Below are 26,097 nucleotides of genomic sequence, written 5' to 3' on the forward strand. Positions count from 1 at the left end.
GAAACACAGTACAAGTTGCCTTTCCCACATGGAAGAGGTCCTGTAGTATGACTCATTCCAACACTGGGACAGCAGTGCCCGCTGGTAATCCATGTAAGCAGTCCTACCCTCTGAGGTTTAGCAAATGAGGGTGTCCCAACTCTGAGCTCCTGACAGGCTCCAGTCGGTAATTTAACAACGGACTTTGTCTTTGCTGAATCATTACGAACTTCCTGATGTTTCACCTTCAATGTGCACTGACTGTTTAAGTGCCTGCAGGGGTTGATTCTAACAGTGACCTGCTGGGGAACCTTAGGAATACCTTAACACCTCACTCTCTGTGAATGTCAGATCAACAGGCTCCTTTCACTTTTCCCTCCAGCCTCTCCTGGGCAGTGTTTGGGAATCAGAATAGATAGAGGGTCCAGGCAGGAAAAAGTGTCATCCCACAAGTTTGTGCCTAAGAGCATCTCAGGTACAACAGGTGGTCACAAAGTGGCAGACTGTGAAGAAACCCATTAATGGGTCAAGTATTCAGAAGCGAATGGAAACCTGACAGTTTTGCCCTGGAACTGCTGCAGCTTATGGTGGCAACTGGCAGGCCTGCAGGGTTAAATAACTCTAGAAGTAAGTTAAGCAAATAAACAAAGGGGAAAAATTTGAATGTAGAACTCCATTTTTATTAGTGAAAGGTATTCAAAGCCAGTCTTATCTCTAGGACATCCAAAACATAATATGCACATAAATACGACAGCACAAATGCTTTTGAAATGGGAATGTGTTCCACCTTCTGTGTGGCCCAATATGATACTCTTTCAAACCCCATAAAAGCAATACACAGGTTTTTTGACAAACACACCCAGGTGTTGTGCACGGTTTGATTTATGTAAACTCATTTCAGATGCGACTGCAGAATTCCTCCTGAACAGATGAAAAATGTCAGTTTAAAGTGATGAAAATATATGTGTGTAGCAAGATACACTTTTAAGAAAGGAGTTTTGTGTGATATGGATTTGTATCTATTTCACAAAATACCCTTTTAAAAAAACTTCTAGAGTTGATTTTTTTTACATTAGTATGTCAATTCGGGTGTTTGCCTAAAATGAGAATGAGTGTTGTGTCACAAGCACCTTTCTGTGTTGCAAGGTGGAGAAGCTGGGATCAGTGCCTGGAGACGGGTGATAGGGTCCCTTAGGAGCTGGCGTCTTCCTGTCTTTCCCGAGTTGCAGCAATCAGACCCAGCCCACTGCCTCATCAGCGCAGCTCGCCCGGGCCGAAATGGACTGGCCATGATTCCCACTCACCCCACATCCATCCTCTTGGCTCAGTTTGGCTGTGAACTCCAACACGGCCCTGCCTAGGGCCCGGTTCTCCAGTCTTTATGCGTCTGCACGTCCTTCCCAGCTCAGCAGTCTGCACGCTTCCTCCTTCCCTCTTCCCTCAGGCTGTCTTCATACACACACACCATGCACACCACACACACTCACCGCACACACACACACACACACCACATACACAAGTCCTGCATTTTTGTAGGATTTAGCTATTAGGAATTTGTCTAATCATGGTAATGTATTTCTTAGGATGGTTATTGTTTTTGTTAGTGTTCTCGTTATATGAATATTGAGTAGGCCTGTCTTCTTCATAAGCCTGTCATTTTTATCATGTGATTTGGCAGATGAAAGCAGGAGTGTGTTTGTCTCATTATAGGGAAGCATCTGTGCTTGCACTCTGCTTATTAATTGTACTTATAGAATAACTGAATCGGGGACGCCCCTCATGTTTCCGAGGTGCCCAGACTGAGATCTCATTTGCCTACTGATTTATTTACTTAATTTCACCTTCACAAAGTAAAACCAGCCCCAGGTGTACAGTGCATCACCCCATTGAAAAGTAACCTGCCTGTTTTTATTTCCTTGTGGGAAATTACTGAAAATCTTTCCACAACAAAAGCACTTAATAAAGACTTAACTTGTTTCCATTGGAGCTTGTTTTTTTCTTTTTTCTCTTTTTTCAATCATTAGCATACGGTTTGGGTACATGTAAGAAACTGGCCCTCATTCTCCCCACCCATACACACACACACCCTGTCTTCCTGTAAGTAATCTGTGGTTAGTGTTTAAATCTCACACTCAGCATGCTAGAAATCTTCAATTCCATCAGGTCGTGTTGCAACAAGTCAGGGGTTGTAAACGTGGTAGAATTGAGATTCCAAGAGAGAAATCCCTGCTCACAGCACGTCCTGCAACACGTTACTGCAATTAGCTCAGAGGAAAATGGAGATTTTTTTTCAAAAAGGCAGCTCTTACTTTCCTTCCAGGAGGACACAGATTTGTATCTTTTGTTTTAGAAAAGAACTAATTATTTGCTGTTATTTCCACAAAACTATGTATTTGGTGTCAACATGTGTGAATTTTTTACAACACTAGTGGTGAGCTTGGAATAGTGTTTTCTAAGAGCAAGTCACAGTTTTTCCTGCGTGAGCCAAGTGGTGGTGGAAAGCTGAACAAAGCCCTGCCTTTCTAGGAGCTCACAGAGGGTAAAGACACAGACACGTCAGCATGTTCTCTGGTGGTGACATGCACACAGCACATGCAGAACTGTATCGAAGAGGGCACGTGTTAACCTCCACAATCAGAAAAGTGCCTTATGGGTGTTCTTGTTTTGTCTTTTGCATTTTGTGTGTGTGTCACGTGCCATTGAGTTGGCTGTGACCCCTGGCGACCCTGTGAATGAGTGACGTCCACAATGTCCCGTCCTCACAGCCCTGCTCAGCGCCTGGAGACTCATGCCAAGGGCTTCTTGTATGGAGTCCATCATCTCATGTTTCGTCTTCCTTTTTCTTGCTGTCGTCTGTTTTCTCAGTGTTATTGTCTTTTCCCGGAAACCCTCTGTTCTCATGACGTGCCCAAATTAGGGTACCTTCAGTGTTGTCATTTTTGTCACCAGTGATGTTTCAGGCTTAATTTGCTTTAGGACCCACGTATTTCTGTTCACTTAAACATGGATTTTTTTTTTTTTTTTTTTAATGAATCTCTCAATAGGGTGATGGAATGTTCAATATCTTGATCTTCATGGTGGATGGATTATTCCAAATTCATGAGTCTGTAGACTTACAACTGGTGCGTTTTACCATCTATAAATTACACCTCAAATTTTAATTATCCACCAAAACTTAGGGTGCTACTTCCCTTTACTTTAGAAAAAATTTAACTTCTTCCGTTTGATGCCCATGGCAACAATAAGTATATTACAGAAATAAATCTCCCATAATAATTATGTTCTATGTTCTCTTCCAGCTGTGGGTCCAGATTTTTCAAGAACCCTCTTAAAAAGGGTGACTCTTGTCAAAGTGGGAGGTGAAGTTGTCATTGAGTGTAAGCCAAAAGCTTCTCCGAAACCTGTCTACTCCTGGAAGAAAGGAAGGGACATACTAAAGGAAAATGCAAGGTACGCTCTTGAAATATTTTCAATATTTGATTAACCTATAATAATTTATTGGTCTGTTATTCATGGTTCTAGAGGGAGGCATTCACTCTCTGCTATTTGCAGACTAAATGTTAATCAAAAAACTGAAGCTTTGGAAGAGGATGGTAAATTAATTTGTCTTTATAATCTTTCTTGGTATTAAGATTCTGCAAAGCCCTCCCTGCACAGAGGTCATGTGACCCATGCTAACGCTGCCGGAGCTGCCCAGCGATGAGCAGGCAAAAATGCGCTTCTTAATTGTAGCCTAAAATTTATTTGTGGAATTGCCCACTTTTCTCCATCTACCTCCTTTTTAGTGTTAACAGATAAATCCAATTCTTCTTTGCTATGACAACCCTCTAATATTTGGCAATGACTGTTAGGTCTCTTGTTCATCTCTCCTTTTCTGAAGCGAAATATCTCTAATTCCAAAACCCATTCTGCAAACGACATAATTTTAATCGCATCTTTGTGAAATAACAGTGTTTTCCTCATTGATATCTAAACTCTCCACCTGTATGTTTCTTGTTATACTTGAATTACACTTAGAAAGCCTGTTGTTTATTATATGTATATATAGGTTGCTTGAGGTTTTAGGCCAGACTGCATCCAATAGCAGCTATCGCTGAGACCTTTTCTTAGCTGGCACCCCTATAAAATATCCCCCACCCCTTCCTGTAATCTCCTCAGTCTATTGGAAAATGATAATTATACATGAGTCTGTGTCGCCCATAACATTCACCAGCTGTATACATAATGATTTTAATTGATGCTAAAGGTCAGGTACTTACAGATGCAGTGGGGAAACCTGTGAAGACATGTATGCAGCTACCCTTTCCACTGTGTGCCTTTGAATTTGCTCGCACAAATAAGATCATTGCACTGCCGGTTGTCCTTATTAGTTATTTTGCAAACAAACCCGGCATTGTTGATAGATGGTGTAGCCACAAGCATAGCAAATTCATAATGTGCATTCCTTTCTGACTTCTGTCACATCAAGAAAGCAGTATTCTTCACTAAATATTGGCATGGCGTTCACATTTGGAGCCACACCTGAAATTTGACACAATTTCTCATATTGTCGCCTTAAACAGCAGGTTCTTTTCCTGTTTTACTGCAGTGTTTCCCATACTGAAATATTTGAGATTACCTGTCATAGTTATGTGTTTATTAGGTTGGTGCAAAAGTAATTGTGGTTTTTGCAGTTACTTTTAACCTTTTAAACCGCAATTACTTTTGCACCAACCTGATACTCTGATGTGTATTCAAATATAATTAAAATATAGCTGGTATGTACCACATGTATGGCTTAGAAAAAGGCTATATTTTAAAAGTTTTAATTCAAGAATGGTATAAAGGAAAAGCACTTTTTAAAATCATGGGGATGAGAGATAGACATGCCAAAAGCCGTGCATGAGTGAAGCTAGAGTAACGTGGTAGATCAACAGTCCAGGAGACGCTCAGCCTCACCGTCACAAACACTGTTGGCATAAAACAACAAAGGCCATTTCTCCTTCGTACTGCATGGCCGCCCTCCAGGGGTCAGCTGGTGGTTTTGCTGCTGTCTAAAGCCAAGGCTGGGGACGTCGCACTCTCTGGGACACGGGAATCGCAGGAGGATGAAGAGGGTGGCTCCACACCCTGGGAGCTCTAAAGCTTTGGCCCAGAAGTGGACATGTCACTTTACTCGTGTGTCCTTGGCCCCAACAAGTCCCATGGCTCTGCCAAGTTCAACCCCACAGGGAAATACAGCCCTCCTGTGTGCTGAGGAGAAAAGAGACAAGCTAACATTGGAACTCTGTTGACGACTGCTTATCACTGCTGTAACTTAACCATTGTTCCAGGTTGATTGAATCTCCTTTGGGAAAACAGTATATTGATACCAAGAATCCTGTTTGATAAGTGAATTGCATTGATTGTTTCCACCACTTGACTTACCACAGAAGCTTGTCTCTCTGCACGTTTCATTCTTTCTACTCCTGATTTGATTAATAGGCTTCTGATATTGCTTCAACATTTATAAGGCACTAAAGATCAATTTAAACCAAGGAAACGCCCCACCACTACTCCAGTCTTGCTGTTCATCACCTCTACCTCCAGTGTCACCAGGCAGGACCCAAAGTATCAGTATCAGCCCTTCCCTCTCCACGTGGGAGCTGTATTGTCACAGCTCTGGCCCTCCCTTCCACCGCACTCAGAAGGGATACGCAGCTGGATTGATTTCGGTCATGTAAGTGAATGCAAAAGCTTGCCATGTGTAATATAAAGAGGACAGGTGGGGGCTTCAGTGTGAGCCCCTTGCAAGGGAGACACCTGCCACTCTGTCCGAGCACATGGCCACCGTATGGAGATGCAGGTCAACTGCTTTCCATCTTCTCATTTGGAAAGAAAAACTAGAAATCTGGACTTTCGTCTGAACTATCTTCATTTTTAAATGGCGGTACCTAATTTTTTTTTATTTTAAAGTTAGTACACACCTCCATGGGCCAAGTATACTCCATGGACCACTGTTTATTTGTATGTTTGTTTTCACTTCAGAGAAAGATATAAGCTCAATAGAACATCTCATAATTTCTGAAAAGGGTGAAAAATAGCAAAGATTTTACTATTATTGCCTCATTGCCAGAGAAAACAGTCCACCATTTTTTTCTGATAATGGAGAAACAATTAAGTGGATAAGTGCACAAAAGCAGTCATAGGTAGGATTCAGGAGTGAAAACTTTTAGGATTCCTATTTTAGGAAAAGACTGACACTGTTAGACCAATGCAAAAGGCAAAATTCTTTTTGCCTACTGTTAATAATGGTGTTTAATGCACTGATTTGTCAGCCTCAATTGTATTTTGAAGTGTGGAATCTTAAGAATAAACAGGTAAATTTTTAACACTTGAAGAAGAAAAAAAAAATATTAATCTCTTAAGTACCAAATACTGGTCTAAACAAAGTTTTGGTGAAACAAAATTTTATGCTCCCTGGAATCTATGTTTTGAAAGACTTTGCCAAACGCTACTTATTCAGTGATATTTAATTTCAATTTTAACTAACGAACTGCTTACAGAAGAGTTTACAATAAAAGGAGAGGAAGCAACGTTTTAAAAGTTTGTATCATTTAATCATATGGTGACATTGCAGTTATTGTGACGGCTACAGATTCAGAAACACTGGTGTAATGCGAACATTAAAAGTGTACTTGTATGTACTTATTTGGGTTTTTCAAGCATTTAGAAACTTAAATCATATTCACACTGGCCTTAACCATATTATGCCAAACATTTAATGGAAGAGTTAATCTTCATTTTTTTGTAGCTTTGTTATGTGTAGGCAACATACCTATATAAATAAAACATGTCTTGTTTTCTTGTGCACTTACCAGCAGGCAAAGTGTATGCAGTATCAGGCGTTTAAAATAGGGACGACCTGTCACAAAGCCCAAGTCCTTTAGTTCTCAGGAGAGGCTTCTAGTGACCATCAAAGCAATAAAATCGTTCGGATTAATTGAGCCATGAAGCCCACTAATTGACTAGGCTGATAATTTTGTTTACTGTTAGTTTTTAAACAGAAGGCACTTGAGGCAGAGGAAACCGGAGTTGATCTATTAGAAGCAAAAACAGCAAAATAGAGAAAGAGCCAGAATCATGAATAAAAACTTAGAATCCTAGAATAGAAGGAGCCATAAAACCCCGTGTCAACCAGAAAGAACTGTTGTAGTTGGCGTGACAGAAACCCCACTCAGAACTGGCTTCAGTACAGAGGGGGTTCCTGGGCTCCCACCTTCCAGGGGGCCGGGGCGGCTTGTGACCCAGGATGTGCCAAGGTTCAGGTGCTCACACACAGTCATCAGAATTCGGTCTCGTTCTCTGTGTCTCTCCCCAGCGTTTTCTTCCGTGCTGACTCCATTTTCCCATGGGCTCTCCTCTCCTGGTGGCGGGTGTCTCACCTCTTACAGCAAGGGCGGAAGAGATGGCCATGAAATTGAATGACCCTGCCTTAGCGTCCTTCGCTGAACCGGCCCCATTCAAGGGGGATGTGTTGTACTGGATAGGAGGGCATGAGTCGCGTGCTTATCCCAAGAGACACGTGGGTCACTCCACCGCAGGCCACATGGACTGATAAGGGACAGGGTCCTACTACCAGAAAAAGAGAGAATGGATGCTGGGTGGACACCAATGTCACATTCCTGCTGTAGTCACAGAGCCCAGCATCCATTCCAGGACAAGGGCCCACTCAATGGCTGGACCCTGCTCCATAGGCCCCGGGTACTTCTCAGATGCAGAGCGAATTAAGTTCTGCACAACCTCTAGCCTGGTAACTTCCACTCACTGTTTTCTGCTTTGCTCTCTGAAGTCATACTAACAAAACCAATTCTTCTCCACTGTCCCCACTCGCAAGGCTGTTCTCTTGTCCCCTTTCAATTCTCTTCCAAGCCCACACGTCCCTGATATTCTTCCTATGATGTTGTTTGACATCCTGTCACTGTCCTGATCGTTTCCCTCAATGTCTGTCTGGCAGCCAGAGCTAAATACAGTGCTAATAAGGAAATAAATCGCTGTATTTGTCTCTGTGGCAAAGGATGATAATTATTGTTACATTCCGTCTCTAAAGACGATAAATTATCTTCAGTGAGCTTAGATCACCAAGGCAGTAAACGTACAATGCATCGTGGAAAGACCACTCCCTCTCAAGGGTGATTTTAAAAAGTAATTTAATGCTTAAAGGGGTAAATCTAGTTAATCTGGCAAATTTACTTAGATGAAATATTTTACTTCTCACTGAAGCTGACGAAATGAGTAAAGTGTTACTCTAGTTAATTTTAAATAAAGATTTCTTTAACTCATGCTGGCGAATTTCTCTCCTCCCTTTTAAACATCAGGCTAATGCATTATATCAAGCTAATGGATAATAACCAAGCATAGATATGTCACTGAATGTTTCCAAAAAGACTCTCAAACCTGCAGCCTGCACACCACAGGCATGATTTCAGAGCAGTGTGACTATTCTGTCAAACGAACCCACTCCAATTTCACTCAATGAGCCAGGTGTTCATTGGGTGCTTGCTGCAGGTAGGCCCCTTGCTTGGCCCGGGGGATGGAGAGCGAGCGGAGACATAATCCAGCCCTCAGAGTGCTCATAGCCGGTGCAGGGCCCAGTAGCAAAAGAACAATCTAAGTTTTTCAATAATCCTAGGGCATAGGTTATAAAGGTGATATATTGAGAAGGAACATTGAAACATGTGGGCCAACGATAGATTGTGGAGGCCTTGAATTTTATGTCTGTAGGGCTTAGACTTGAACTAGAAGACCCTGGAGAGAATTGAAGGAGTTTCTGCAAGGGGAGTACACCGTCATACGCCTGCTGCAGAAAGATTGCTCTGCCTGCAGGGTGGGGAAAGAACCAGGTGGGGCAAATTTGGGGAGGACTAGAATCCGACTCAGGCAGCCGTCCAGGAAATGGGAAGGGCTGGAAGGGTGTGAGTCTCCTTAGAGTAAAGGAGACTAGAAAGATATTAAAGGGTAGGATTTAAAAGATGTAATGACGTATTTAGTGAAAAACAGGAAGGAAAATAAAATGACTCTGCTGGTGGATGGCAGTGCCACTTGCCACAATACTGAAGATAGAAAGAGCCATTCTGAGAGGAGAAAGTGAAGAGATTAATATTAACATGTTCATTTTGAGGTGCCGCAAATGGAGATGTCACATTCCCATTCAAGTGTCACCTTCTCAGCGAAGCCTTTTCCCACTGAACTGTTTCAAATTATAAAATGCCCCGTTCTCTTTCCCTGCTTTATATGTTCCATCGTTCTTATCACCATCTAACATGCCACATTTTGTATTTCATTATCTGTCTTCTCTACGCTCCACCCAGTCAGAATGTAAATTCCATGAGAACAGAAATCTGTGTGTGTGTGCGCGTGTGTTTGTGTTTGGCTCAAACAGTACACATTTAATATCTGACAGTCCTGGCCATCAAAAGCCTAAAATGGTTCTCCCTCAGCTAAAATCATGTGTTCTTTCTGGAGATCCTAGGGGAGAATCTGTTTCCTGCTTCCTAGATGTGAGCTGCACCCGTTGGCTCATGATACCCCTTCCTCCGTCTTCAGAACTAGCAATGGCAAGTCAAGTCCTCCTTACACCACCTCTCTCTGACTTGCTCTTCTGCCTCCTTCTTCTGCCTTGACCCTTGTGGTTCCGTTGGGCCCTTGGTGTGTGTATTGTTCCATTTGGTATCACTCCCATTGATCACAACTCCTGGTAAGAGTAATTGCTCAGTGAATGAAAGTCCAGCAGGAAATTGATGTATGTGTCAGAATTCAGGAGAGTAAAGACAGAGACAAATATCATCAGGAGATAGAAAGCCATGGAGAGAATAAGTTCATCCAGAGAGAGTCCTGTAGAGTGAGAACATCTGTGAATCAAACAAAGGATGGAACCCAGAGGAACAGCCCCAGGCAAAGAATGGGCGGAAGGAAGCAGAGCCTGCTGGGAAGACTGAGAGAGGGGACTTGGGGAAGGACAACCAGGAGAAGGCAATGAACAGAAGCCAAGGAGCAGGACAGATCAGCAGGAACAAGCTCTTGGCGCGCCCGAGAGGCCCAACAAAGTAATGGCTCAAAGATGGCGGCTGCATTTGCGAACCTTGAGTGGAGGGCTAAGGACCAGTGTTGAAGACACCGTAAGATTATGTATGGCATTTCTAACCAGACTGAGATATATGTTAGGTTTGCCTGATCCCCGATCCCCGCAGTATAATCAGATCAAGGCTAACACTGGATGAGAATATTCAGCCCTAATAGGAATCAAATTCATGTGTCTTGTGTAGAGACATTGAGGTCTGTTTCTGAAGTGAAACAGAATCATGGCCCTAATTTGCCTCCCTTCCCCAAGGCCTCTGGGAGAGTTGACATGCATGTAATACATGCAAGAAGTCCCAGCACAGGGCAGCAACACTCCACGTGTGTACAAGGTGTGAAACCCCAGCCTGAAGACACGGGCAGTCTGGGAGGCAGAGCAAAGGTGTTGGCAGGTATTTGCCCAGAAGGCCATGCAATCCTCACCTGGAAAGGAAAGGTTATTGCTCCCAGCGCTCTGCTTCTGTTCTGGAGGCAGAGTGTCTTAATGACAAGCCTGCCCGCTGGGCATCTCTTACAGTTGCTGCAGAGCTATATGCTCTGTTATTAGGAATTCTGCCCTGGGGAACAATTATGTTATTGCACTAATTAGAGGCAGTTCTTCTCCACAATAATGGAAATCCTGCCTTGGAGGCAAAACAACATCAAAGCAACTGGAGCAGCTCGCTCTGGATGGGTCTGTTCGCAGGCTTTTTGGTAACACTGCAACGTTTTCACTTTGCGTGTGCACTCGTCATGGAGATGGACAGAGCACATCCTGCCCTGCAGACTCAGACCCAGGGCCCTTCCCCCTTGCCTCCGTGTGTCCCTCCTAGAGCCACAGATAAAATGCTATGGCTTTGAGGTCCCCTGTCGTGCAGTCGCAAGGGCGTTTAGAGATTTGTTTCTAGATGTTTGTAATGATGCACAGACCCGGTTCTCTCTTGCTGCAGCCACAAGCCTTTTCATCAGTATCGTCTGTCACCTTGTGTTATGGTCAGGGGCTAACGTGATGACCAAATTCAGGCAGGGACTCCCTGCCACCTGTTCTATGCACGTGGTGTCCACATCGGTTAGGCCACAGGACATGCTGAGGAGAGAACTGGATTTCTGTGCGGAGGATTGAAACAAGGTCCCCGGTGTAAAGGCAGTGCTTGATTTGAGTGTCACCCTCATTGGCCACCTGTTTGTCAGTCCTCTTGGCAACTATCACACTAACCTCTCACCTGGTTTACTTGGAACCAGCCCTCTCTGAAATCTTCCACAAGATGAAACGTCCCACATCACGTCTCTGATCAATTCACATGTGTCACACACTTCTCTGGACAGGACGTATTTGAGATATGAACACAACCTAATTTAAATCAGGGTTCTTTCAGGTATGACAAAAAAAGGGGCAAAACAATTTCTAGAGTGGTTTAAAGGACAGAGACTTTTCATCTGATACAGTTATAAATTGTACTCTTTAACAACATATAAAATAGCATTCCATAGTCTTCAACACCCATATACATATAGATATTTTGATATGCAAGCATAGAAAAAGCCTGGAAGGGACTCTGCCGAAATGTTAATGGTGGTTTCCCTGGACCTTCCTTCCTCCCTCTCTCCCTCCGTCCTTTTCTCTCTCTCTCTCTCTCTCTCTCTCTCCCTCTCCCTCTCCCTCTCCCTCTCCCTCTCCCTCTCCCTCTCCCTCTCCCTCTCCCTCTCCCTCTCCCTCTCCCTCTCCCTCTCCCTCTCCCTCTCTCTCTCTCTCTCTCTCCCCCCCCCTTGACATCGATACCTTTTATATGTGTGTGTATGCTTACTTCATTAATGTTAATTTCCTAGAAGAGGCCAAAAGGCCGTGAGGGCAGGTGCCGTGTGTTAGAGCACACCAGTACCCCAGCCCCTGCTCCTTACTGGGCCTGGAAGACTGTAGTGACTCAATATTTTTGTATGAAATGAATGAATCAACCAACCCAAATCCTCTCATTCTTGGAGGAGATTGCTGGAGAAGGCGGTGGTAGGATATTAAGTGGAAGGTGCGGCAAGAGGGAAACATGCGAAGGGAAAGTACGAGGCATGTTTGAGCAGGAAGATGCCTCAGGGCCAGCTGAGGAAGACACTGCGTGACAAGTGGAAGCACTTGCATGCCACTGGGTACAGACAGCATTGGGACATGTTTGGGGCACAGGTCTCCCCACTCCTTTGAAATTGTCTCCCATCCTTGATCAGTTCAGTTCAATGTGTGTATGCAGGGAACGTGTGTTGGGACTTACTGTGACCCCACCTGGGATGTCACCTGACCATCCTGGGTCGGTGTGTCTCTATCCCTAGACCAGAAACCCAGAGGGCGTTCTCACGTGCAGGTCTGCAGACTGGTGCTGAGCTGGCTGCAGTGGGACCCACAGAAGTACATTGAAAAATGCAGAATGCCACTCTCCGTTGCCCAGGGTTCCTCCTGGGGGATTCTCAGAGGAGACCCAGGAATCTGAGTTGGTTTTGAAGTTTCCCAGATGATTCTAATGCAAAGCCAGGTGTGACGCTATATTGGTGGCCTCCCCTGGACCCCGGGACAGGCAGCCAGTCCCATGACGTGCACACCCCTGCGCGGGTCAGGCGCACTGTGCCACCTGCTCTCGCACGCCTCCTTGTGGAGCCCTGTGGCCCTCCTGCTGCTTCTTCAAATGGCCTCCTTCCTCCTGCCGCACAGCCTTGCCACACTCTCTTCTCTCTGCCTGACACGCTCTTATGCAGGGCCTGACAGACTGCAGTCCACGGGCCAAAGCCAGCCTCCACCTGTGTTTGCACAGCCTGCAAGCTGAGACTGGTTTTACATTGTTAAATGGTAGAAAATAAACCCAAGAAAAATAGTATTTTGTGACACATGAAAATTAGATGAAATTCAAACTTCAGTGTCCACATGCAAAGTGTTACTAGACACAGACCTACTCGTTATTTACAAATTGTCTCTTGCTGTTCTGGCACCCCACGGGCAGGTTTCAGTAGCTGTGACAGAGACCACTGGCCTGCAAAGCCTAAGATATTTGCTCTTCGGTCCTTTACAGAAAAGTTTACAGACCCCACCCTCCATCCAACTCATGGCACGTGTCTGGAAATCTGGGGTTTCAAAACGTCTTCCCAGTAATATGGTCTTCCCTTTGCTTGGCTTTCTTTCTTTTTTGTTTTTTATTAAAATGTATTGGGGTGACAATGGATAGTAAAATTACATAGGTTTCAAGTGTACAGTTCTGTTATGTATCACATTGTGTGTTCACCACCCAGAGTCAGTTCTCCTTCCATCACCATGTATTTGATTCCTTTTACCATTGTCTACCACCCCCTGCCCCCTTACCCTCTGGTAACCACAAAACTATTGTCTGTGTCTATGCGTGTTTGTTTCTTTGGTTGTTTGTCTTGTTCCTTTGTTGCTTTCAGTTTTGTATCCCACATATCAGTGAATTCGTATGGTTCTCAACTTTTTCTGTCTGACTTACTCTGCTTAGCATGATAATCTCAAAATCCATCCATGTTGTCGCAAATGGCAGTATTTCATCTTTCCTTGTGGCAGAATAGTATTCCATTGTGTATATATACCACAACTTCTTTATCCATTCATCTATCGAAGGACATTTTAGTTATTTTCATGTCTTGGCCACTGTAAATAAAACTGCAATGAACATTGGAGCACACATGCCTTTATGGATAAATGTTTTCAGATTTTTTGGGTAGATATCCAGGAGAGGGATTGCTGGGTCATATGGCAATTCTATTCGTAATTTTTTGAGGAACCTCCACACTGCCTTCCATAGCGGCTGCACCAGTCTGCATTCCCACCAACAGTGTATGAGGGTTCCTTTTTCTCCACAGCCTCTCCAACATTTGTTACTATTTGTCTTGTTGATGATAGCCGTTCTAACTGGGGTGAGGTGATACCTCATTGTGGTTTTCATTTGCATTTCTCTGATGATTAGTGATGTTGAGCATCTTTTCATATGTCTATTGGCCGTCTGTATGTCCTCTTTGGAGAAATGTCTATTCAGTTCCTCTGCCCATTTTTTAGTCAGTTTATTTTTTTGTTGTTGAGTTGCATGAGTTCCTTATATATTTTGGGTATTAGTCTCTTATCGTAGGTGTTTTTATTTTGGTTTCAGTTTGGTTTTTGTACCTTTCACTTGTCCTTTGTCACTTACCCTTTGATTAAATTGTCCCTTCCACTGGTCCCATCTAATGCAAAGTGGAGAGGAAGTAAATTGGGTTGGAGGCCAGAATGTCCTCCCTTCTGTCTCTGGAAGAGCAGGTCCCGACTTTTGCTTGGGGGGGACTTCTTTTCATGCCCCCCAAGCCTTGAACTCCCTGGGAAATCAGAGCTAAGGGAGTTTCCAAGGTGAGGAGACAGCAGGTGAGGGTGCTGTGGGTGGGGGCAAGTATACACCTCACACTGTTACCCAAATTCCTGGATGGTGACACTCATCTTTGGCTGAGAATCTGTGATTTGCACTGACTGTTTTACACAGGGGTTTCATTTTAATTTTATGATTATAAAAATTATAAACTGTCTGTTTTGGTTGAAGAAGGAAGGAGAAGATAGAAATCACAAGACTTTCTTCCTACGGTTTTATAAAACCCAGCTATCGTGACGATATTGACACACAGGAAACAATTGGGAAACCACCAGTGAAGCACAAACTAATATAATACAGTCCAAACAGAAGTACACAGCTGCCCTCAGGGAACACGCAGAGAATAGTCGCTGCGCATCAGGCAGAGTCTGCCAGAATGGGCTTCCAACGGGAAGCGAGTTTAAGCTGTTATTAGAGAAAGCGAGCGATGTAGAGAGGCAGAGAGGGAACAGAGCCGGCCGTGTTGGAGCTCATGTACATGCAAGATTAAGGGATGGACGTGAGCAAGTCTCGTACGCAAGTGAGAGTCAGAGAGGGACCCACACAGGTGGAAGGCTGGGCATCTGTCGGGTGTAGATGGAAGAAGTGGAAGAATAATCAGGGGGGAGGGAGGTGCTGTGGGTTTCTTGACGGGAGATGGTTAACATGAATAATGTTGACAGATATAAAATAAGAGTGACAGAAACCCTGTGAGTCGGCTTGGCTGTGAAGGAGCTCGGAAATCTCTAGCTATTAAGATGAAATAAGACTTTGATCTCCCTTTCTGTCACTAGTACGTTCATGAATCAACCTTGGGCTTTGGGAGTCCTTGGGATTCTGGATACTTGTTACTTTGACTCTTGTCATGTGTTTCTTGGTTATCTTGCGGTCACCGTTTTCCCACTTGTTAATGTTAATGATAATAATAATACCTAGTTGTTGTTTTTTTTTGGTCTTTACCCATCTGCTAAACATGCCATATGTGTTCTCTTTTAGTTCTCAACAAAACATTATGAGAGCAATCCTGTCATTAACCCCACCTTTTAGATAAGGACAACCGGGCTGGAAGAGGGTATTTACTTAGTTGAGGTTGCAAAGCTGGGCAGTCAGAGCCTGGATTCAGATACAGGTCTCACTTCATGCCTGTACCAGCTTTGCGTAAAGAAGGAACCGGCATTCGATGCTTCTCTCTATGGCATCTGGTGGTAAGTCAGTGAATTAGTAGTAAAACTAAAGTACTGCTTTCATTGCCTCCCTTTTAAAACAGTGGGGTATTGCAGGTGCCTTTAATGTGGATGAGATGACTGGCCAGAAGCAGCTTTTCCTGTTACACGTTTCATAGTTTCAGTAATAAATTGGCAGCCTTCACATTCAGGGCTTTATGGTTTCCTGGGGAGGAGGCGGCATGGTGGTCTGATTTCAGGGCTGGGGTAGAGCCATCTAAACCCTTTGGAGAAGAGGTCAATTAAGTCCTTGAGGTACCTCAGCGCTGCCTTTGTTCAGAGAAAATAGCTGTGTGTCACCAAATGGACTTAAGTGATCATGAAAATATTCCAACCAAGTGGCATGTAATTAGGAGCAATTAGAACTGAAGTGTTGTGACTGGATGTGGAAACCAGACCGGGGTGTTGATGCCCTTAGTAGAGACGAGGCAGATGGTTTGGGTTTCTCCTAACTTTGCTATCCCTGGAAATAGAATTGGCTGGACCGCTTAGATGTAGAGAAGCCATGTAAATACTGATGGTCTGTGTCTGACCCTGTATTTCTGTGGTACAGGCGCATGCTCATATTTCAGTTGCAGATATGCCAGAGTTAATTGGATCTCTACTAGTTAATATCCATCATGGTATCTCTTCATCCTTTTTGCCAAATGATCTAATTAGAGCCACACTTGGCTCTCCACATAATTACAACATATGGCATCTAGAGGCTACCTGTAGTGGAATTATAGGTTGCCTGACAAGAGATCCAGGTGGTGGGCAAAAGATGCTATTAAACAAAGTTGGAGTGTGTGTTTTAGTGTATGCAATCCCCCCTACTCTCCCCGGAATAAGAAATATTTTGTAATTCAACTGTCCTTCCCCCATGAAACAACATAATTACATCATAGAGTGGGAGTTTCAAATGTAAAAGAAAGCAAATAATTGATAATGTTAGCCTAAATTATTTAACACTCCATACCTCGAAAAATTATCCCATGTAGTAAGCCAGCGGCAGCAGAAGCAGCTTTGTGTAAGATGGATTATTCAGGGGGGCATATTCCTGCCTCCAACCGGGATCGCTTACCTGGCTGCTCCATAGAGAACACAAACAGGGCTGAATCCTTTGTCCAATAAGAAGGAAGAATTTCCTCATGTTCATGTACGATCTCTGGAAGCAGACTGACCAGTTTGGGTGGGTGATGCATTCAGTCTGGGGGTGTTCAATGGGAAAGGCTTACCATGCAGTGGTACCTGGAGCCCACCTGCCCGGGCCCGTCCTCCTCGGTCCCTGTTCAGTGATGTCACAGTGGTAGCTTGGCCTTGGCCAAAGTGGGAATGTTAACACCATGGAGATGAGCACGTGTCAGGACACTGTTTTTCCACAGAGAGCCAGTTACGAGACCAACGCATCATTCCTTGTGCCGCATAATGCAGTCGGAGTTGCCAATGCCAGTTTGGACTTCATGAGACAGATGAAGATTGGAAACATAGCTTTCCAACTCGTCTGCTCTGAAGTGATGAGGGCGAATGAGGTTCAATGAGAGAAAATGGAAAAAGAACGGAGTTCTGCATAGACTCTTCTAAATTGTGTCAAGTGCATCAGAGAGAAAAAGAAACCAAAGCATCCCTCAGCAGGCAGAGGAGAACCAGGAAATCGGGTTGTTCTGAGATTCTAGGTAAGAGTGGATGATAAATAGGCAGTATTTGACATTGCCAGGTGTCGCTGAGCAGTCGTAGAGAATGAGGACCACAAAGTGTATAGATTTGGTAATGAAGTTGGAAGTAACCTAGGAATAAGCACCTTCAGTAAGAGCCAAGCTCTGTGCGCCAGGTAAGCAGCTGGACGCAGCAACCAGTTTGTGCAGATGTCCAGTAATGAATGACAAGAGGAAAATCAGATCTATGGAGGGGAGTGACATGCTTGTGGCAAGGATCATATTATGATGGAGGACTTGGGACATAGTTACATCCTGAGGAAATCACACTGGTGAAGATGGAGTTACAGGCATAAGGGAAGGGAGGTGATTCTCCAGGAGACAGGAGGATGTTGGAACCGAAGTCAGTGTGGGAAGAAGATGAACCTGTCTTCTTCTCTGACTGTGGGGAGGCAGAGCAGGGCGGGGGTAAGAGCACAGAGAAGTTAAGTGTGAAAGAGGGTGCTGAGGAATTTCACTCAATATGGCCTTGACCATGATCTCAATAAAATGAGAATCAAGGTCATCTGAATGGAGGGGTGATTGTGGCCATTGGAGGGGTAATTGTGTGCTGGAGCGAAAGGGATGTCTGGACTGTCCTCTGTGGTCAATGTGACAGAAATTAGATAGGATTTGGATGGTGTTGTTTATATATTCAATTTCTTCCACACACACTGGCTTTCCCACATATCGATGTGCTCTAAAGGGTTTTATTCCAAAAATGGTGGTTTGTTCCAAAGGATGCATAAAGTTGTTATAGGAAAAATGAGGTTGACTGCTTTTAACACCAAAAAAAAGAATGTTTTTTCAGGTGAATTGAGTGTGTTCTGACTCAGAAAAAAGCAATGCACTTTGAAATTACTTTTACCCTTTCTCATTTTCTCAAGGACGCACACTCCTTCTGTCATCCTGTTTCCTCCTTCCTTGAACTCTCCCTCCTCTTTCACTTTCTCTTGGGCACCTCTCGTCAGTCCGCGTACCTTCATCTTCCTCAGACACTTCACTCCTTTGCTGTCTTATTCCTGTGCTGGGCAATCCCCTCCCCTCCCGTGGCTGTAAACACCATCTATACTCACAACTCTCAAATGTACATCCATAGTCCAGGATTCTCCCCGCGTAATTCAGGCTTACATGCTCCAAACAGAACCCGTTCCTGCCACCAGCCTCCACCTGAAAACCTGTTCTTCTGCCAGTTTCACCATCTCCTTTTGTTGCTTGCTCCAGAAACCTAGAAAGCATCTTTGATTTCTCTCCTTCAGCATCCCACATATCCAATGCATTAGTAAATTTTGTACATTCTGCTTCCAAAGAATATATAGGATCTGTCTCCGTCTTTCCCTCTGCATTGCCACTGTCCTGGCCCAACGACCCTCATCTCTTGTTGCACTGTTGCAGTGGCCCTGTCTTGGTCCCCTCATGCTGCTATAACAAAAATGCTATCGACTGGGTGACCCAAACATTCATTTATCAGAGCTCTGGGGGCTGGAAAGCCCAAGATCAAGGTGCCAGCAGATTCAGTGTACGGTGAGGGCCCACTTCCTGATTCATAAATGGCTGCCTTCTCACTGTAACCACACATGATGAAAAGAGGGAGCTCTGAGGTCCCTTCTTAGGGCAGTAATCCTGTTTGTGAGGGCTCCAGCTCATGACCTGATCACCTCCCAAAGCCCCACCTCCTAGTATCACATCAGGGGTTAGGATTTCAACAGATGGAATTTGAGGGGACACAAGCATTCAGTCCATGACACCCCCTAACTGGTCGCCCTGCTTCTACACTCACTCGTTTCCTACCTGTTCTCTATTCCACGGCCAGAATGGTCTTTTCACAACATAAATCAAATCTTATCACTAACCCTTCAGACAGAAGCTAATTGCTGAGCAGGGCCTTCACGGCCTGTGTGACCAGCCTCCTTCCTGTACATTTTATCGTAGGGTTTTCTTTCAGTATCCTCCCCCTCGCTAATCGGCAGTGCCAAGGTGTCTGAACCCACGTGTGTCTTGTTTTCCTTTGGATCACGAGTGATTATTTTCCTCTTCAATTCCTTCTTTGCATGTTTCTGAATTTCTAAGGACATAGTTATGTCGTTTTTCTTGACTATTATCTGTCTTCCCAAACTGGTGTGTGAGCTGGGTGAAGACAGATGCTGGTTTCTCTCACCACTGTTGATCCAGCACAGTAACATATTAAGGAAGGAGTTCATCCATTCAGGAGCTGTTGACTAAATGAAGAAATCAGTTAACTCTCAGGCTGCCTCATTTCACAAAGGATTTGAGGATGCCTTAAAAAAAAAGTATATATATATATACATATACATATATATATGTATACTTTTTATAAAAGTATATATATATATATATATATATATATATAAAGTATATATATATGTACGTATATATATGTATATGTACATATACATATATATGTGTGTATATATATACACATATATAATGAAATATAAAAGTAAATAATTTATGGAGTGGGAATAATGGGAGATTATCAGTAGAAAACCAAGAACATCAGAACTGAAATTAGGACGTGGAAATTCATTCTTATAACCCACAGATTTGGATGTACCCATCTTCCTACCTAAGCAGAGAGAGAAACAGCTAAAAGAGCTATAGTGATTATAACATTCAAAAAAACTGTTTTTCCTCATAGCAAAATCTTAGAAAAATCTTCCCCAAGAGACACAATTACTATAGTAGATACAAGATTTCACAGATGTGTCTTATAAGTCTCATACATTTGGTAAATAATATACTGATAAAGGGCAAGTTAATGAAATTAGTTCTGTGAGGAGCAGCCCAGTATATGGTTATGCTTTTTATGTTTTGTTTTGTTTTGTTTTTTAATGGAGAGGCTTTACCCAAGGGTAACATTTTAAGATCTATAGCAGTATTTTCTTTTTTTTTAGCATCTTTTTTTATTAGTTTCAGGTGTACAAAACAACATAATGATTAGACAGTTACACCCCTGACAAAGTGATGCCCCCGCAATCTACTACCCCTCTGACACTGTGTATACCGTGTTTTCCAGAAAATTAGATCTAGCCGGACCATCAGCTCTAATGCATCTTTTAGAGCAAAAATTAATATAAGACCCGGTCTTAGTTTACTATAATATAAGACCAGGTATAATATATAATATAATATAATATAATATAATATAATATAATATAATATAATATAATATAATATAAGGTAATACCAGGTCTTATATTAATTTTTGCTCCAAAAGACGCATTAGAGCTAATGGTCCGGCTAGGTCTTATTTTCAGGGAAACACGATAGTTATTCCAATATTCCCTGTGCTCTACAGCAGAACCTTCCAATACTAGTTCTTGGAGTGGCATTGTTGGGGGAAGGGATACAATTTGCATAATATAGCGTTCTGTGATTAAGTATGACGTTTGCTATTTCAGACCAGCTCAGAGCCTTCACTATGCTGTTTGCATTGAGATTCTCCAAGAATTGTGTTCCCCAAATTTACTTGGAAATAAATCTCATTGGACAGAGTGCTTCAAGGGAGTAGGGCTTCAGGGGGATAAAACTCTTTGGAAAACACTGAGCTAAATGAATGCACAGCTTCATTTACTGTAGGAATTCCGCCCTTAACTCTCATGGCAGAGCAGAATTGTACTCGGGGCTGGGTAGACAGGACAATTTCACTATTACAATTACGGGCAAGACTAGGAGACGCAGCTGTTCTGTGTAACCACCTTTGTGTTACCAATTTAGACCCAGTCTGGACTACAAAGGAGGCCAATGACACTCAGAAGAGAAGTGGCCGCATGCTCCCTTTAGGACAGCACAGAGGCGAATCCCATGTGGTAATGAGCGGACAGGGTCCTAGCGGTTCGCCCCTCGCTGATTCCTGCCCACAGAGCCCAAGATGGAGAAAGCCTAGTAAGGCTACACGAGTTTTCCAGACATAGTTTTCCACAAGAGTTAGGCATTCTAACTGAATAGCTGCACTGAAAGCAGACCAGCTCTTTCTCTAGGGAATAAGAGCAGGAATGACTCAAGCCTACACTTAGCCAAGGACAACAGAGCTTTGCTCCTGGTCCCCTCGGGTGTGAAGAAGCTGAAAGTTGAACACAGGAGGGACCACTCAGCAAGTTCTCGGGGTTTCGTCTCTTTTTGTCAACCTAGCATCCAGCAGTTTGGGTTGGTTAGTAAATACTTGGTTGTGAAGACACAGCTGTTATTCAGACCATTACCGTATACATTTTTAGAATCCTAGAAAATATTTATAACATCACAAATAATTCCCTACCAAGAAGCTTGGAAGTGTTTGCTCTGCCCGAAGGGAACACCCATAGTATACCACTTGCCTGAGAACATATATGTTTGTATATGTGACTATGTAATAATGGCATTGTGGTTCCATTGTAAAAATAAACCCATTGGAGAGCTGTTCCTGGTATAGCATTCCTAACCACATTTACCTTCATCATTCAAACAAGCTCAGTCACAGGCCGAGAACGTGACCTAAAGGAAAGTGAATTTCATTTTGTTTTGCTTTGCTTTTGCCCCACACCCTCAAACATGAACCCAAACATCACACCTGCTTTATTAAATTTTTATATTAACAGCAACATTTTGAGGCAACTAGAGTAGACATTGTACTTTCCCATTTTGTTATTGGGGGCATTATAGCACAGAGTGAATGAACCGGTGCATCCCAGTGGAAGAATTTTGGGCTACAAGTGGGACCCACTCGAGACACCTCCGATTAGGTCCCCACACACCAGGACAGCTCATTCCTGTGGCTTCTGATGTCCTTCAAAGCCACGGCCTGGGTCTGCCTTTCTGCTTCTCTGTAAAATCACCTGGTATTTAGTTCTGAATTCATAATGCATTTGTTTTCTGTGAATACTCAACTCCTGAAAACAAAGCAAAGCATAAGGAAACTATGTATAACCCTCTTTGGTGCCTGGCGTTCCAGCCTGTGGGGATCGCTGGTCCCCCACCCCCACCCGCGCCCCGCACTTGGGCTCTACATTTATGAGAAAACGGGGGTTAGAGGACTCAGGGGTCTCACAACTAAGGATTGACAGGTACAGGCTCAAGTAACAGTAGGTCCAAACTGAAGGATCCCCTTCCCATTCTGGCTTCGGAAATGAAGCTTTATAGTAAGAGTAGTGCTTAGAACCCCAGGAACGTGCCGTCAGAAGGTCCCCAAAGCCTTCTAGGGAAGGGTTCACCGAATTCAGCTTGCAGAAAGGTTTTCTTCCGCAAACACAGTCTATTAATTAACATCCTGTCTAATTTTTTAAATTAGGTCCATTAAAATTTGGACTGTGTGTGTCTCGTCATCCAGATTTCTGATTTATTTTTAAGCAGTGGATGGCCTACAACAGTCAGCCTGCATTTCCATAACAATAACCAGCCAGAGCTGAGAAGCTCATCTTTTTAGCAAGGGCATGGAATCTCTGCTTAGCCGTGCACCCCTGGTGCCGCACGGTAAGATGTGGTTCAGGGGCCATTTATCATTACTGTTGAATTATTGTTTTCCTTACTTTAGAGCTAAAATAAAAGTAACATTTCTGTATCTATATCTGTATCAAAAATGAAAATGAGAAAGCTTGGCCAAAGGGCCACACATTTTAAGACAATGTAGGGAAAAGAGTATCTTTTCTTATGCTCATAATGAACATTCTTTCTTTCGAACATTAGGAAAGTGTGTCGTGAGAACTTATTGTCACCCCTACATTAGTTTATGCTCCCTCCCCACCTGGGTAGGTCTGCCTCTGTACCTTTGTGTTACAGGTAATGATTTGAAAAAGCAAGAAGGGTTGCAGTCCCTCCGACTAGCTGTGCAAGTCTGGCCAAAACCCATTTTCTGAAATCCAGCAGCACAGTGTTCTTTCTATTTCCCTGTGGATGGTGAAGTAATAGAACCTCACTATTTTTCCTTCCCTGGAGATTCTGCTAATTCGCTGGTGGGTCTGTTTGTCTCTGTTTCCTCTTTGTCTCTGTTTCCTCTGTCATACTGGCATTTACAACAGGTTGTCAATTATCCTTCTTTCCAGACTATTTTAAAATCTGGGCGTAAAAGCTACATTCAGAGCCCTTTTCTGTTATAAATACCAGGCATCTCTCTAGCAACACCCAAGTGAGGGTTTTCTGGGCTGTTTTTCCTGAGCAGTTAATTGTCAGCCTAACTTAGCGCCTGATAGATAAAACAGAGAATTAAACTTGCCTTTTAAACTAGGAAATTATTCTATCCGAACATTATTGCTTATATTAAGCTCCTGTGCCATTAAGGCTGTCTCCTTTAAATGAATGGGCACTGGGAGGATTGTTTACTCAATTTAATTGTGGGGGAAAGAACCCCTCATACAAGGGAAACGGTTGTTTGAACCGGTTTTTACCAGTCACAAGCCATGTGAATGAGTGTCCAATTAAATAGAGGCTCACGAGGGCTCCCATCACAGTAACATCCGTTATCTTAATTAAACAAGTTACTATATAAAGGTGCTTTCATGGCTCACTTTGTTAAGAGTAGGTTCTGACCTAGCAACTCTAGGAAGGTTTGTTCTCTTTGTGGGACTTGGGGGCGGGTGGTGTTCCCAGCTGGTCCCATTGTGCTGCAGACCTGACAAGCTTTGTCATCTGCACTGACGTTCAGGCCCACGCGGCCTGGGGAGAAGAGGGACCGACCTTCATCATGCAAAGTGGAACAAACAGCAGCAACAGCCCTGGGCAGGGGCGTTTCATAGTCACTCTGTGGGTGTTGTGACTCAGAGGGAAGGGGCCGGGGAGATGGAGAAAGGAAAGTGGATACATATTTTTGAGTCTCCATCACGTGCCAGACACCAAGAAGACCCTTACATACAGGCACAGACCTGCTTTCTCGTATCTGTATCTTTGAAATCCAAAAGGCTCTGAAAACAAAAGGTTTGGGTTTTTATTTGTTTGCTTATTTTCGCCAGCTTTGCAGCAAACTCATTTGATGGCAAAACCAAACTGAGGCTATAGACTTTGTCATTTTGTTTTGTTTGGTTTGATTTTGCTTTACCCCATGTTTAATCACAGAAATAATAACGTACTAGATTATGAGGAACCACATCAGACTTTTGGGGGGATGTTATATGAAATAAACGATGTACCGTCGTGTTTCTTAATGTTAGAAATACTGAATTCTAAAACATAAGTTTCCCTAAGGATTTTTGACAAGGACTTAATGTAATAGCCCATCGTAAAGAAGATAAACTTGGGCTCAGAGATACTAAGCATCTTGCAAATAAGCCCCTCCTTTTTCTTCTAGCTGGGTCCTGCATTGTCCTACAAGGCCAGTCTCTGCTTACCTCTCCAACCCTATCAGCCATTTGACAACTCTTTCACTCAGCTATAGTCACACTGGATTTGCAGTTCATCAAAGACACCAATCTCCTTTCTGCCTCAGGGCCTTTGCACATTCTTTTCCCTGGAACTGAAGTATTTTCTCCTGTTCTCAGCTAAAATGCTATTTCTGCACAGAGGCCTTTAGCAGGCAAGCCAAAAATAGCGTGATGGAGAAGTAGGTTGATTTTTCCTGGGTTCAAAGGTGAGATGATATGAGAAAGAATTTGGATATTGTGAGGTTCGTTTTATCCACACAGCAGATCGTCCTTCTTTGTCTGATAAAGGCCCCAGTCATTCTTTCAGGAAATGCCTTTCCTATTATGCCATTTTCTCAGGGTTGTCTGTCCAGTGCTCTGCCCATCTCTGTCCATGGATGGAGTGTGGGGTCACAGCTGAGCCAACCAGGTTCTCTCTCCCTTTGGGAATCAGAGCTTTTCTGTGGACACAACATGGGTAGAACAGAGCCACTGTGGTGGCAGCTCCCTGGGGACACTGCCCCTCAGGTTCCACTCCCTAGATCCCAGAGCCACTGCTGGTCACTGTCCTTTCCAAGCCCTGTTTGTTCAGCTTTTTCTCCAGTATGGGGAGAAATCCCCCTTCGGCATAAGTTAGCCAGAGTCGGTCACAGGTCCTTATAACACAAAAACCCTAACTGACGGAGGCAAACAGATGGATCAGCTGTAAGAAGGTGGTTTTTTCATCTAAATCAGCCTTAGAAAAATAGGAAACAGCCCTTTAATGGTGTTTGGGTATTTAGCTCAGTTCTTAGCAATGATTCTGTCTTATCCCATTTGAACTAGACAACTTACGTGAACCTCTCAAACCTTTCAGGGGCTGTTGGAAACATTTTGCTCCACAATGGCATTTGCATTCAGCTTAAGGTGTTACCCACTGGTGAGGTACCTCTTAAGGGATGGCTGGTCTTATTGAGCATGTGCAGTTGCAGGAGGCCCTGGAATTAAGGCAACTGCATCCCCTCCGGAGAGCTCTGTGCTCAGAAAAAGGGCGCCCACAGAGCGTGAGGCTGTGGTCCCCGCGGGAGTGCGCTGGGCCTTCTGGTTCTGGCGCTGCAGACTGTGAAGTTTTCAGGATGAAACCTTTGGCTGCCTCCGTGCAGACTCAGGTTGCCTGGCAGCTGCACCCTCCCAGAATGAGTCATTATTCTTCCCTGCTTCATTGACTCTCACCGAAGGAGATTTGGACAATGGCCTGAACCTGCCAAATGAGTTCCGGAAGCTTCGCACATGGGTAGCTTGTTATATAAGCAGCTTGTGGCCAGCAGGGAGGCCTACCCCATCTGACAGGAGCAGGTTCCCGCCCCGCTGACATCAGATGGGGTCCTTTGCCCACCTCTGTGCATGACATCTGAGCCCAGAGATGCTGACATATACTCTTTTCAATGAGTCCCCATTGCCTGGGCAGCACCGTGGTGGCACT

The 26,097-nt window shown here is 43.8% G+C and overlaps 1 protein-coding gene across 10 annotated transcripts in view; it reads left to right on the forward strand.

Moving 5' to 3' along the window:
- CNTN4 (contactin 4) overlaps positions 1-26,097 on the forward strand; it is a 769,828-nt gene that overhangs the window by 648,605 nt on the left and 95,126 nt on the right. For all 10 annotated transcript variants that reach the window (XM_074312213.1, XM_074312216.1, XM_074312211.1 and 7 more), the window contains one exon: positions 3,279-3,429. In XM_074312213.1, the coding sequence (XP_074168314.1) occupies positions 3,279-3,429 (151 nt within the window). The remainder of the gene's footprint in view (positions 1-3,278; positions 3,430-26,097) is intronic.

Source organism: Rhinolophus sinicus, linkage group LG10, assembly GCF_036562045.2.
Source record: "Rhinolophus sinicus isolate RSC01 linkage group LG10, ASM3656204v1, whole genome shotgun sequence".
Taxonomy (NCBI): Eukaryota; Metazoa; Chordata; class Mammalia; order Chiroptera; family Rhinolophidae; genus Rhinolophus; species Rhinolophus sinicus.